At 33.1% G+C, this 15386-nt stretch overlaps 1 protein-coding gene across 8 annotated transcripts; it reads left to right on the top strand.

Annotated features, from left to right (window-relative positions):
• Positions 1–4461: 4461 nt before the first annotated feature.
• On the top strand, positions 4462–15153 carry LOC137817993 (ASI1-immunoprecipitated protein 2). 8 transcript variants are annotated; one of them, XM_068621409.2, is made up of 12 exons: positions 4462–5084; positions 5461–5540; positions 8372–9229; positions 9519–9604; positions 9697–9791; positions 9975–10277; positions 10437–10946; positions 11197–11887; positions 11995–12228; positions 12345–12469; positions 13039–13409; positions 13800–15153. In XM_068621409.2, the coding sequence occupies exons 3-12, from the start codon at positions 8411–8413 to the stop codon at positions 14823–14825; spliced, it is 4260 nt and encodes a 1419-aa protein (XP_068477510.2). In that variant the 5' UTR covers positions 4462–5084; positions 5461–5540; positions 8372–8410; the 3' UTR covers positions 14826–15153. The 8 variants fall into 8 exon arrangements, with proteins under 8 accessions (XP_068477510.2, XP_068477431.2, XP_068477751.2 ...); XM_068621330.2 differs by having other exon boundaries at positions 4557–5084; positions 5451–5540; XM_068621272.2 differs by having other exon boundaries at positions 4609–5084; positions 5461–5526.
• Positions 15154–15386: the final 233 nt, after the last annotated feature.

Below are 15386 nucleotides of genomic sequence, written 5' to 3'. Positions count from 1 at the left end.
CTTCTTTCTAATTTAAAGAAGTTAAAGAAAGTCAATATAACTACTTAACTACTGTTTTATTCGTAAGACAACATTTTTTTAAGACAACAATTTTAAATATGTAATCTTTAATTGTTTGGATACCTATGCTGTAATAATTGAGTAATTTTATTTATTTTTATCATTATAATTATTTTTGTTATTTAAAGTAATTTTGTTAACTTAGATGTTTTATTTAAAATATTTTATATTTTGTTAACACTTTTGTAAACTTTTATAATTTTGTTAACCTTGATAAAAAAAATTAGTTTTATATTTTATTTGTTTCATAATGTCAAAGTATATTTTTGTAACTACCATATAAGGTATGCAACTTCTTAGTCTTGGTTGCATTGCAAAACTTAATGAGTGCTTTAACAAATAATCATTATGGTATTTATTAAGGCACTTGTCAAAGATAAACCAATTAGTCTTTAACTTACTTTCACCAATTTGATGTAAGTTAAATTTTTAAAAAATATATAAATAATTAGAGTTTAAGTATCAACAGAAATTGAGTCTAGTAAAAAGAATTACTTGTGCAAAATATAATGAATCTAACTCTATTTTAAAATTGACAATTTCTTGAAGAAGATTGTCATGGAGAAAAAAAGGAAATAGCTTTTGGTTACAACATTACAGCTGTGACTGTATTAATCACATTTGTCTGCTATTCTCACAATATCAACATTAACAACAAATTAGGAGTTTTGTTTGGTCATAGTAAAAATGGTTTATTGAACTGCAATCTTTAAATGAGCTGAAATATTATTCCGACAATATAACACGAGGACAAAAGGACACGACACTGATACAGATACGAAAATACGTATAATTTTTAAAATGTAGGACACGAGGATACAGATCTATATATTATATAATTTTAAATTATATAAATTAAAAATAAATATTTATGTGCAAAAGTATGTTTAGATTCTTTTGGGAGCATAAATATATTTTTCATGACTGGTTCAAAAGAATTTGTTCCTTATTTTTATAATCATAATAAAAATTTATACAATAAATTTGAGTTTTTAAAAAATTATTGTATTTATACCTTTTAAAATTGTGATAGAACCGGGTTAGAATTTTAAAAAATTCAACAAATATTTTTTGAATTGAACACTTCATCGATAAGTGTTCTATGAGTGTCATACGAGTATCGACACCGATACGTGTGTCCGACACGGATACAGTCATTTAAGAGAAGTGGTCGAGCCTTATAGAAGGTAAGACAGAACTCCAATCTCCTCTAAAATCCTTTTGGGCCTCTACAAGATAATTAAAAAATTATATCAGATCATAGCAGAAAGATTAACAAACAAAAAAAAGAACCATTCTTACTAGTTTTTAAGTGTTCAATGACTCCAATAACACTTCAATCCAAACCAGTCTATAGTTTTTCATGTCAAGACCGGATGATTTTAGCCATGCTTTTTTGAATATCTTTGCCTTACAAAATGGGTAAGTTATGATTGAAATAAAAACCGGTAAGTCACTAGTTTAATGAGTTGTTCACTTGGGGACCCGATAAGAGATAATGAAGGACCAGAATTAGGCTTTTCGAGGATGTGAACAGCCTGCAAAAAAGGTCATTTTAAAGTATTGATTTTTTTTAAGCCTTATTTATTAATAATTTCATGGATAAGTATTGAAGATCCCACGTCGACTAAAGATTAGAGTATTTCATTGTATATAAGTGAGTGCAAACCTCAATTTTATAAACCGATTTTATGGGATTGAGTTAGGCTTAAAATTTACTCTTTAACCATGAGAATTTCGGGTTAATATGTTAGGAAGTATAGAAAACCAGAAGTAATTGGTTTCCAATGGAAAGAAGTGAGAAAACAAAGTCAGAATTTGGAATTTGTGTGGTAAAAATTCTGAAAGAAATGGAACGAAAGCTTTTATTTATTTTTTAAGAAAATTATGGATTTAAATTGTTTAATTTTCAAAATATTTCATTTGGCAAGCAGATACATTAAATAATTCATTAGCACTATAATTAAGTATTGTTATTATTATAAAAAATTATTAAATTATTATTATTTTTTTAAAAATTAATCATTTTATTATTGAAGTTGATAGTGTTGTTATGAGTTTTTAAAGTCTCCTTGTCTGTTGGAATTTTAAGAGGTAATATGGAAGATTTTGTTGGTGGTTTTTCTTCATTTCTCGGGGTTGAGTCATTTTTTTTACTAAATTTATGAGAGTTATCATTATTATTGAACAAGTTCAACATGTTAGATATCGTCATTTATGGTTGAAGAGTGATTTTATCACAATACGTCTTATTTTCTCTTGTATGCATATGCATCTTGTTCATTGAACTATGTAGTGTATGAAATAAATATTTGTCTTTTTGTAATAAATTTGAGTTTAAAGTCTCATATTTTTAGGGAGGATCATTATTATTTAACAAGTTCAACATGTTGGATATCGTCACTTATGCCTGAAGAGTGATTTTATCACAATACGCCTTATTTTCTCTTGTTCATTGAACTATGTAGTGTATGAAATAAATGTTTGACTTTTTATAATAAATTTGAGTTTAAAGTCTCATATTTTTAGGGAGAGTAATCATTGTACTGATAAGTTTGCTCATAAAAATTTGCTTAACCAACTTAAGTTTGTTTGGTATGGAAGTTTGCCCTCTAACATTTACTTTGATTTTTTATGTAGTATGTATAAACCCCCTATGTATCTTTTTTGTCTAGGTTACATGGAGTTTCTTTGTATTTTTTTGATGGTTTTATCTATTATTGTTCTTTTTTTCTTTATTATTTTATGTAATGAATTGTTTTATGTATTGATAAATGATTGTTGAGGTATGAAATGTTAGTCTAATTAAAATGTTGAAAATTTTATAGTGATGTTTAACATGAATTTGCGAAAAAAAATATATTTAAGAGATTTCTTCAAACATTTTCAATATTCTTGTTGCTTTGAAGCCTCCATTATTATTATTTATTAACTTTATCCTCATTAATTAAAAATAATAATATTTGTCTTCCCACAATGAAAACTATATTATCAACTCAAACTATAGACCATAATTTACAAATAATATTTTTTATTTATTTTTTAAAACACTATTTTAAAACTAGATATAACTGTTATATAAACCAAAATAAAGAACTTTCAGATTTTGTGTGTTTTCTCTTGTGTCTTTAAAATACATTAAATACAGTTAAATAAATGTCAATAAAAATTTCAACATAAATTGTATTATAATATTATACATTCATATCAATTTGAAATGTTTTAAATCCTAGTCCACATATTCATTCTAATAATTTTTTATTAAGAAGATTTAACGTTTAAACTACAAATAAAAATCAATTTCACATTATAATAATACAAAAGATCGAAAACATATTTAATTTTTATTAATTTTTTTCCTTCTCTACAAGGTATTGATAATTATAAATTACATGATTTCATAGTTAGTTTTTTAAAATAAAGAAAAGTGATTTACATAATATTTAAAAGAGGTAATTATTGTATAGAAAAGTGATTCCATTATGGGGTTCACCTTTTGCAGATGTTGGCCTCAAGAAACTGACTTGTTGTTTGTTACTTTTATGGCAAGAAAATGTGAGTGAAGATTATACGCAAAAATGTGAGGCGCTGAGAGGGTTGCCACAGTGCCCCCACGCAATCCTCACGCGCACCTTTCCCACGTGTTCCCAGTCACTTCACACCGCAACGCGTAACACACGTCTCAAAATCCTCACACGTGCGTGCTGTGCCTTTTTTTTCTTTAAATTTTCAACAAAATGTAATATACATACTGATACGAATATAAAGACATATGTAAGATGTTTAAAGGGTAAGAACACCACTTTATATATCATACAATTATGAATTATATAAATTAATAATATAAATTTATGTTTATAAATATATTTTAATATTTTTTTATCATGAATTGAAGAAGATCGCTTAACCGTAGTAAGAGCACAAAAAATTGAGCGTTTATTCTCACAACCTTTTTTCGTACTAGAAGTTTTTTCCGGTTTGGCTGAGAAATATGTTTGTCTAATAGAAACAAATAGAGGGTTTAATTTGATTCTTTCAGGAGAATTAGAAATGGAGCTAGGAGAACTAGAAATGGAGCTATTGCGAAGGCTAAGAACTTAGAAATGGAGAACAATTTGAAGAAATGACTTTAAATCTTTGTGTATTGACCCCAATCTAATTATTTGGGATTCAGAAGTGAAGGAAATCATTTTACCTACTAATAGTGGACAAATTTTCGATTCAAAAGAATTTGTTTATTATTTTATAATTATATTAAAAATTTATATAATATATATATATATATTAAAATTATACTAGAATTATCAGAAATTTAATTAATATATTTTAAATTAAAAATTTAATTAATATATTTTAAATTAAAAATTTCATTAATACATTTTCTTAGTACCAAATGAACACACCATTAAATAACACACAATTTGATAGATGAGTCGAAAACTCATAGTAATTAATTGATAATCAAAATAAGAAGAGAATCTTACGTGGGAAGACCCGTATAGAATCAGCCAGAAAATAAAATAAATGAAGCGTGGCTTTTTTGCATTTACTTTTGTTGAAAATCCAGAGAGTGAAAGCAAAATTTATGGGAAGAAGAAGAAGAAGAGAAAACCTATCTAAACCCGCAAAAAATTAGAAGGAAGAAACTGAGAGAGAGATAGAGAGAGAGAGAGAGAGCGTGTTTGGTTAAATGTAATTCTCGTGAGAAAAATCATTTTCTGAGATTTATTCTTTCGCGGCTTCAGATCACAGACCGAGAAAAATTACGTGTTGATGTGCTAATTTATTGTTGTTCATGAATGCGTGAGGATTGTGTCAAATCCTCTGTAATTTCACTTTGCGTATAGCTTTGAATTTGCATTGAGTAGGTGGTCCTCACGGATGCTCCTACCTCTGATTTTTCTGGAGGATTTTTCACGACTCCAAACGACGTCGCATAGGCACTTTTCGCTTGATTGCAATATGCAATGGCTGAACCTTAGGGAAGCCTGTACAATGCGACCAACGTGGTTTGGAAGAAAAAGGCATGTCAATTCATTTATTGTTAGGGTTTTTGCTTTTTATAATTCGGATTTTTTTTTTCATCGGTTTTTTTGCTGTGCTTCTCTCGGAATTTTGTTTTCCGTTGTATTGATACTAGAACTTGGATTCCTTTTCCCGCGGCTAATTCAGTGTATGTATGTTTTAGGGTTTGATTTGTCAGTTGAATGGATTTTGGGATTTGGAGCAGATTTTCTGTTTTTTTTTTTGCGTCATTGGTTGACTAACTAGACTTACAGCATTTTTAGCTGGTGGCAAATTGGCAATCACTTTTTTTTATGATTTTATATTTGTGCTATTTTTCTGTTTGTAAGTGATAGTTGTTAATGTGGTTTGATTTTACTTTCTAGATGACATCAGTATCGAGAGGAGTTTTCGCATGGAAGAACTGCAATATTGAGTAACCATGATGTTCAAGAGAACATGGTGAGATACACAGGGTAATTCACAATCTGACCTTTTCGTTCTCTTGTTGCAATCAGTTCTTCGTACACAGAAAGAGTAACCTCATTTGGATTACATTATCTGATAAGCCTGATTTCTTATGACTTTCCTCTTCTTCTTGCTTGATGGGACAATTGAACGCTCTTGATGATTGCTCAAGTTATATGAGTATACTTTATATTCTCACATTTTGGTGAATGACAGGTTTCTTGGAAAGTTGTTGCTTTCATAATGTTCTGCTATTAGTATTCGCTATATCTTACCATTTTGATTATGTTTTCCTCTCGTAATTACTAATGCAATATAAACATTGGAAGCAACTTGCTATCTTCTGCCATTTCTACTATTTTGTTATTTCTTTAGTTAGTAGTTGATGTAAAATAAAGACGAAGGAGGACATTTTGTGCATTACCTATCTCTTCTGGAAGCAAACTTATAGCATTGTCATAGGTTATTCTAATTAAAAAAAAAAAGAATGAAATTTATAATTTTTTTATTTATTTGTTGTGAATTGTATGTTTTTATAATTTTTATTTTGTAAAATGTCTCGAAGTCATCTTTTGTTTAGCTCAAATTTAGCCTGCTATGCACACACAAGTTCTGGTCACATTGGCTGTATGGCAAGGTGGGTGGTCCATGCGAAGAACTGTCGTGGCAGGACTTAATTCAGTTTTAGTTATAGGCTTCATTCTTCCTTCCACATGAGATTTTAGATAATTTAGTGACTCTTACCCTACTCACTGATGTATATATATAGTGTATAAAAAGGAGAAGCCTACAAGGGAAGGAAAGGAAGGAAATAGGGTACATCCTATGACCCTCCTAGATACTCCAAAAGACACATTTATTAAAGTTGAGCAATAGATAAAAACATTATTGTTTCAACACCCCTCTCAAGTTGAAGCAAATAACTTGAATTCAGGGTCCTCTCAATGATTTAGTTAAAATATCTGCCAAGTGATCACATAAACTGATAAATTCTATACAAATCTTCTTGGACAAACAACCTCTCTTGAACAAAGTGATACTAAATCACTGTATGCTTAGTTCCCTCATGAAACACTAGATTGGAAGCAATGTGAAATACAATTTCATTTGTTGATTTTGACGAAATTGTAACTATTGAAGGTATTGTTTAATCGACATAATTTCACAAGTAATCAAAGCCATAAATTATTTAGTTTTTGCGATGGACCTGACGACATTTTGTTTCTTGTTCTTCTAAGATGTAAGATTTCCACCAATAAATACAAAATATTCGGTAGTAGAGGATCTATCTATAGGACATCCTACATAATCAACATCACAATATTCATAAACCTTGACGATCTCCCTTATCATCATACAATGATCCTTGTTTAGGAGCATTTTTGATATATCTAGGAATGCAAATCACAAATCCTTGTGATCAATGTGTGGATTCTACATAAACTTACTAGTAACCAAGTGCAAAATTAAGATCAGGTTTGGTGACTGTGAGGTAAATGAGCTTCCCCACCAATCCCCTATGTCTCAAGATCTGAAAAGGGTTCACCTTGATCAACCATTAATTTTTTATTTGGATTCATAGGACTATCAATGGGCCTGCACTCAGTCATGTTTGTCTCGTCTAAAATGTCTAGAATATATTTTCTCTTATATCACAATGCCTTCCTTTGATTGGGTCACCTCAATACCAAGTACGTGTTTTGAACAATTAAGACGTCTGGTTTGAAAGTGACAAAAAAGTGTTTTCTTACCCTACTTAGTGATTCTTACCCTACTCATTGGTGTATATAATGTATAAAATGGAGAAGCATAGAAGGGAAGGAAAAGAAGGAAATAGGGTACAGCCTATGACTCTTCTAGACACCAAAAAAACAGATTTATAAAAGCTGAACAAGATAAAACCATCATTGTTAACACTTCTGCTTAAAGAAGAGTTTAGTAATAGAAGATTACGTGTAGTAATCACTAAGAAGTATGATTACACCTAATTTAAGAAGTTCAAGTAAACCAAACAAGACTGAGGCATTACCTCAGATGCTGCTCTAATGGCAGCATGTATGAAAAAGAAACCTAATTAATACTGCTAAAGCTGACATACACAAACCTAATTAATTACCCAGTTTTGTAAGAGTGGTAGGGGTAAGAATTCATTGATATAAGTTATAGCTTCACAGGCCAATCAAGTACACTTCTTTACGGTGTCCCAGTTGAACATGATTCCAATGCGTTTTGTTTGGGCAAATCATTCCTGGGCAAATATGCACCCAACATAGAAAATGTAGTTCCTGAGTTTCAATAATGTATTAGATAGATAATATGTTGGGTAACATGTACTGTAGCTTTTGTGCTTGTGATAAACCATTGCATTTGTGTTTGTCATAGTCAATCTCACAGTTAAAGTGTAAAACTTTGACATTGGATTATTGTAGCCTTTGTCTAAAAAATAATTAGAAAATAGCAAGAGCTCAATTGTAAGTAGTGGAAGTCTAAATTGAAGGTTGTACTTTTTGAATCATGCCTTGTTTATTTTAGGTATCACTCAAAATGATTTCCGTGTGTTTTGTTTGGGCAAGTCATTCCTGGCCAAATATGCACCCAACATAGAACAAAGAAATAGTTGCTGAATTTCAATAATATTTTAGATAGATAATATGTTTGGATAACATGTAGTGTAGCTCTTGTGCTTGAAATAAACCCTTGTATTTGTGTTTCAATGTCACAGTTAAAGTGTAAAACTTGCCATTGGACTGTAGTAGCCTTCATCTAAAAAGAGCTGATTGTAATTAGTGGAAGTCTGAATTGAAGCTTATTTTTTTAAATCATGCCTTGTTTATTTTAGGTATCACTCAAATCTGGAAAGAAATTTGACGAACATTCTATGATTCAGAAAGCTGATATGAGACTCGAATCAGGGACTTGTAATGTGTGCTCAGCTCCTTGTTCATCTTGCATGCATCTTAACCGAGCTCTCATGGGGTCAAAGACCAAAGAATTCTCTGATGAAAACTCTCGCTTAGGAGAGGCTAATCAGTATTGTACTGTTGAGGCTGATGGGTCTTCTTCTCCTGGGAGCAGAGCTTGTGAAAGATTGAAGAAGCATCCTGTCAATGAAAGCAGTCACAAGCCTAGTATTTCTTCAACTCATGATTCTCAGTCTGAAAATGTTGAGAATGGACAAGCCTTATCTGGGAAGTATCAGGATTCTAAGTGTTTAGAAAGTCTTGACGATATCACTTCTTGTATCAGTAGGACCAGTGATGCTAATTTAGCGAGTGGTAGCCAACAAATAAATACAGACAGAATAAATGTATCTTGTAGTTCGACTTTAGTTAGTCACTTAGAGGCAGAAGGATCTAGAAATGGGCCATCTGTTGACATGTCTGGTTTGTCAGAAGGCTGTATGGAAAATGTAGATTCATCATTTACCAAAGAGAGAGTACCTATTATATCTGCTGGTGAAAAACCTGTGGCAGATAAGGAGAACCTAAATAATGGTATAGCCAAAGTTTCAGTGGAAATATGTCCGAAGTCAGAAGCAGATATGGGAAATAATGTTGATATTGCTATAGCTGAAGATCATAAATATTCAGCCCTTGATGGACTGCATGCGAAGGTTGATAAGCTGATTAAATCATCTGGCAGGTCTGAACCTCTATCAGAAGATGAGGGTCATGAATCAGATGTTGTTGAGCATGATGTGAGTGCATGTTCTTTCATTATTTTAGTTTCTTTGCATCAAAAGTAAACTCAATGGAGATGTAAATGGGAGAAGTAGAATGTAATGGCTTGAACATGAATGAAGATTGATGTGTGTGCATAATCTTAATTATTTTTTAGGCTTGGGGTAATGCCAAACAATCAACTTAGTTTGTAAATATTCCATATTCTCCACTTCATTATGTCTTTACCTTAACTGTTCTTTTTTGTTACACACTTCTCTGATGTTGCTCACTGTGATGTTCCCCCTGTAATTGACTTGGAAATAGGTAAAAGTATGTGACATCTGTGGAGATGCTGGTCGTGAAGATCTACTTGCCATATGTAGTAGGTGTAGTGATGGTGCAGAGCACACGTATGCACAAGATCCTTTTATATTACATATAATATTGTTGCATAGTCCTTTTCACTAAATTGAGACTTAACATTATGGTATCATTGAATCAGCTACTGCATGCGGGAAATGCTTGTCAAACTCCCTGAAGGTGATTGGTTGTGTGAAGAATGCAAGTGTGTGGAGGAGACGGCAAATCGAAGGCTAGGTAATCATGAAGTTCTTTGTGTACAGCATATTTTATTTGAAAAATGTTGTGCATCATGGTATTGAAAAGGAGTGCCCTCTGATATGAAATTGTATCCTTTTTTCTTACTATAGTTTGGCTGGCATAAGTTTTCATGTGCCCATGTATGTGCTAACAGATTTGTTAAATTTAATTGTGTTTTAGTTATTGAAGAAAAAAAACTTCATAAAGTTATTTCAGCTTCACAAATTTCTGGCAAAAGACCTTCTCAAAGCATGGAAATAGCTACAGCAGCAAAAAGGCAAGCTCTTGAATCAAGCACAGGATCACCGAAGGCATCAAGCCCAAAGAGAATAGTCTCACTGTCACGGGAATCTTCTCTCAAGAGCATGGATAAAGGAAAGATGAAATCTGGGCAACAGGTCCCTGTGCGTAACCACCATGGTGGTGATGATGTAGACCTTGCACGTTCTCTTTCGACTGGCCCTCGGAGTCAAAATCCAAGGAGTATGGTTACATTTGACATCTACTGAACTTCATTACTTTATTTTCTTTGTTCCTTATAATCGGCCTTGAATTCCATGGCAAACATATCAATGTCTCCAATTTCCCTGGGTTTCATCTTTTCATTTAATTCATAGTATGATTTTTTGTTTCTATGAATAGGTACGTTGTTGAAGTCCAATTCATTCAACAACTTCAATTCCAAGCCTAGAATCAAACTTGTCGATGAAGTTGTTCCCCAAAAGCAGAAAGGGGGTGTCGAACATATTTCTAAGAATCTTGAGAAACCTACTGGGATGATAAGCAAATCAATGTCATTTAAATCCTCACACTTGGGGCGGTCAAATACTAATGAATCAAAAGTTAAATCTAGTTTTTCTAAACCTGGAATTGTTCAGGATTCGAAAGCATTAAGACATACAAAAGAACTGGGTTCACTTGACAAGAAATTTCAACCTAAGATTGATCGACCTGTCATTCATTCAACTATGGTTAGTTCTGTTTCCACATCAAAAGGTGATCATAAGCTTGCTCCTCTTGGTGAAACTGCTAAACCTTATACAGTTAACAACAATCGAGAGTTTAAGGTCAACCAAGATGGAAAAGTATATTCATTATCAAAGTCTATGAGTAATACAGGCAGTAGAAGTCCAGAACCTCAAGTTAGTTCAGGTGTGAGTGTGATCTCGAGTGGAGACATTTTATTTCTGTTATATTATTGGAATATTTCAACCTTCTTTAAAATAGTTCATTTAGCTGCTTTTAAAATTTCAGTTTTCTATCTAGTAACAGCATTTTCTATCATTTTTCTCTTATTTTAATTTTAGTAGGAGCATGTACCTATGATGGATTTTTGTGCTTTAGGTGGACTATGTTTTCTGCAATGATGGTTTCTTATTTAGTTATTGTTTGGATTTTGCAGATAAAACATCAACCAGTGTCAATGAAACTCAACAGGATAGGCTGCCTCGATCACATGAAACTGTTAATCATGTTGACAGAACAAAGGATAGTTCTAGTGATCACGTGAGGTCAGGTGTTACTAATGCTTCAAAAAGTTCATTTTGTCGTAAATGTAAAGATTTTGGCCATGCTACAGAATGTTGCTCAATTAGTGGTACCCAAGAATTTGTTGCTGAAGCATCAGTCACTGCTACAAGTAGTTCAAAAGAGGAGATGCATAAGGGAAATAGATTGAAAGCTGCAATCCAGGCAGCTTTGCTTAGGAGGCCTGAAATACACAAGAAGAAAGAAGGTCCTGATGAAACTAATGAGTTTCCTACATCAATCATAGGTTTCAAACGTGAAGTCACTTCTCAAAACCAAGTGTTGGTTTCCAGCACATTAAAGAATAGTATATATGCTGAAGAAACGAATGTGAAGCAGGAAATTGTTGAGAGTTCTTCATTTGAAACCACTAAATGTCCATCTGCTAATGATCCGAAGCAACTTAAATTTTTCCAAACTGATATTTGCTCTCAGCTGAGAAAGTCGGATTTTGTTGGTCTTACTTCTGGAGAGCCGGTAGTGAGAGACTTGGCCAATAATGGCATGGTGCTCTCAAGTGTTCTTTCAAAGATGTCAGTCATTCCGGAGTATGAGTACATCTGGCAGTATGTAACATCTTATGATGAGCTAGTTGATTTCTTTTCTGGATTGTTTTGTTCACTCTTCATGGTTTGCCATCAAGTGTGTTTTATGAGTTTTATTGTTCATGCAGGGGTGTCTTTGAAGTGCATAGAAATGGAAAGCCGCCTCCTGACTTGTATGCTGGAATTCAGGCACATTTATCTGCATGTGCTTCTCCTAAGGTTATTGAGACAGTAAGGAATTTTTCACCTGAAGTTTCCCTAAATGAAGTTTCTCGATTGAGCATATGGCCTTCACAATTTCATCAAAGTGGTGCTAAGGAAGATAATATTGCTCTTTACTTCTTTGCCAAAGACACTGAAAGGCAAGAATATAAATATCACTCTTCCATTGACAATAGACATTGAAACGCAAATATAATTCTTTGCTTCCTATCTTGTAAATTATTTACCATTCATTTCTAACAATTTTCTATTACAGTTACGAGAGACACTACAAGGGTCTGTTGGATCACATGATTAGAAATGATTTGGCACTTAGGGGAATGTTTGGTGGCGTTGAACTTCTCATATTTGCATCCAATCAGCTTCCGGAAGACTCACAGCGTAAGAAATTATTCTGGACTCTCGCTAAACAATTCCTGAGATAGTGGCAGCTTAGTGAATTATGCGTATGGCTTTGGTGTTGGGTTGAAGTTTATGTTTGCATTAACTATCAAGTTCTTTAGAAATTTGTTTCATATGCAACTTTGCAATGTCTTCTAAGAAAGAGTTTGCTTGCATCTGTTTTATATTGTATTTTGGACTTTTTTATGAACTTGGATGTATTTATACCTGATGCCGGTTGATGACATCCATTCATTTTGAATCAGAATTCTATATTTTGTTTTATAAGATATTGGAATTCTAAAACCAACTCGTCTGGATGAAACAGACAAGGGAAGGTCATAAGACAATAATGCTTTGTTGTCAGTGGTGGTGATTTGTTGCTCTAGTTGGGCATTGGTTTGTTGATAGTGTTATGCTTTGGCCTGTTAATTTTGTCCCTTTTGATCATCAGTGGGGTGTGCTCAATATGGGTTGTTTGGCAGTTTATTTAACTGAAAATATAAATGATCATCTATGCAACAAGGATTTTTAATAAGAAATATCAACTGTTTAAACTTTATCTGCAGGTTGGAATATGTTATTTTTCCTATGGGGTACATTTAGAGGGAGGAGGATAAATCATTCAAATTCCACAAAAAGTAAATGTATTCCTAGTTTGAATGTGATGCCAAATGAGAAGGATTTCCCGTCTACTGTCATGACTTTGTCTGAAACTTGGTGTTCACCAAAACGTGTCAACGAAGAGTCCATTGACCAAGGTAACAATATGCCATGTAGGAATTTTGTTAGTAAAGGAACTGTGTTTGGCCAGACACATTTGGAGTTGCAAGTGAAGTTAGAGACACCAGATTCTAGTGTCAACACCAAATCTACATCAGGGATTCTGATCACCAGTACTCAATTGTGTCAAGAAATGAATTCTACTGGTTCATCCCTGGTAATGTTTTTATCCTTATATATGTTTGATAGATTCAAGAGTTTCTGTTTGTTTCCGCTTAAATTGTGATATGATCTTGATTTGTAGTAGTGGTAAATTAGAAATGCTAATTTTATTTTCTGAATTATAGACTATGTACTGATTAGTTTTTGATGGTTCTACAAGGAGGTTGAGAACGTTAGTTGTTAATTATATACTCTTGTCAATCATTCAATTATGATATACAAGGGGAGTTAAAAATAGGTATAATAAGTAAAAGAAGAAAATGCTGCTATGGGAGATGATGGTAACCACTTTTTAGGAGGATAGAAGTTATAAATGTCTTATGAAAGCGTAAGTCCTGCTACTAGTTATCTCATTGTTTTTTAATGATATTCTTGGTATTTGCAGGGAGATAGTGCACCAGAGCATCGACAATGCATACAGTCTAAACCTCCTGAAGTAACGGGAACTAGTGTAAGTAGAAGGATTGTGGAAACAAAAACTAATCCTGATATTTCTGGTAAGCAAGAGCCCTCTTCGTCTTTGGAGATCCCTTCTGTCGATTGCCAAATAGATACTGCAAGTAATATCATTAAGGATAAAATTTTGGAGAGAACAGTATACGATGAGAATCAGCGAAGGCCTAAAAGGAAACAGTTGGAAAATGATCTCAATATTAACGAGGAGGCAACAATGCTTCAGGGAGACCTGGATTTGAAAGGGGCCAACTGTCTGGTACCTAATGATAAAAAAATTAAGCATATAGATCTATCAGATACACTTGTGGAGGCTTCTGCAGTTAGTTCTCAGAAACGTCCTTTGAATGTGGTAAATTGCAAATTGGAAGACACAGAAAGTAGCAAGAAGCTGCAAAAAAGTTTGGGTGGAGTTTTTGAATGCAACGAATCTGCTGGATCCAGGGTCTCTTTCAATGGTAGTTTTGCATCCCTTGTGAACGATCTTGGTTCCTGTTCTTCGGTGGGCAAAGGGTGCAAAGAAGCTTGCGATGAGAAAATCATCCACGAGGACTTAGGAACGATGGAAAGAACCTTTTTTCCTGTTGATAATTGCAATAAACTTAACTCGGGGATGGTGGTGAACAGGGAGTCACTGAATGGGGCTGGTGAGTACGTGGACCAATTTGAAGTTGGGATTCCAAATTTGGAGCTTGCTTTGTGGGGTGAAACAAAACCGTCACACAAGAGTATGCTGCCATTCTTTGTTGGTGCAGTTGACAAGAAAATTAACCCGGAAAAGACTCCAGATATTGAACGAGACGATGAGAACGTTGCTGCATCTCTTTCCTTGTCACTATCCTTTCCATCTTCAAGCAAAGAACACATGAAACCAGTTACAAAAAATGAGCCTTTGCCCACCGATGGGCATAACGCCAAGTCGTCGTTTCTTCTTTTTGGGAGATTCACCGACAAATAAATAAATATGCTGCGTTGCTATTTCTAACCATGTACATTATCTTGTTCCAGATGCCTTGGATAAAGCAGCCATATCCATCATCAGTGAATCCCTTATACAGAGAAGAGACTTCCACCTGTTCATGTGCCCGGCAAAAAATAAGTACTTTTTTCTAATCTCTTTACCCCTTTGTTAAATACTTGCTTTTCTTCTTTCTTTTTGGTTTCAAAACGCATAGTTATGGCTGTCTGTATATAGAGAGAATTTCAGCCCATATAATCTCAGAAATCTTACTAGGAACTTGCGGATCACTACTTTTATGGCATGGTTTCCTTTGTTCCTGGCTTCATCATCTCTCTTTTCCCTTTTTATATTCCTCCTGCACTCACATCATCTTAATTTAAACATTTCCAATGCCAAGCTCTATATTTTATCCCACAAAATTTAACTGAATTTCTTAACCAAGTTTCTGTTAGGTCTCATGTCAAACGTGTAATTACGTATCTTGATATATTGTGATTCTGCTCTTCTTTCATTTTTATTCTCATAGAAAAAACCATACAAATAAGTATTATAATTTAA

Source organism: Phaseolus vulgaris, chromosome 11 (assembly GCF_051622355.1).
Source record: "Phaseolus vulgaris cultivar YP4 chromosome 11, ASM5162235v1, whole genome shotgun sequence".
Taxonomy (NCBI): domain Eukaryota; kingdom Viridiplantae; phylum Streptophyta; class Magnoliopsida; order Fabales; family Fabaceae; genus Phaseolus; species Phaseolus vulgaris.
Note: the sequence above shows the minus strand (reverse complement) of the source record. Positions and strands in the feature narration are given on the sequence as shown.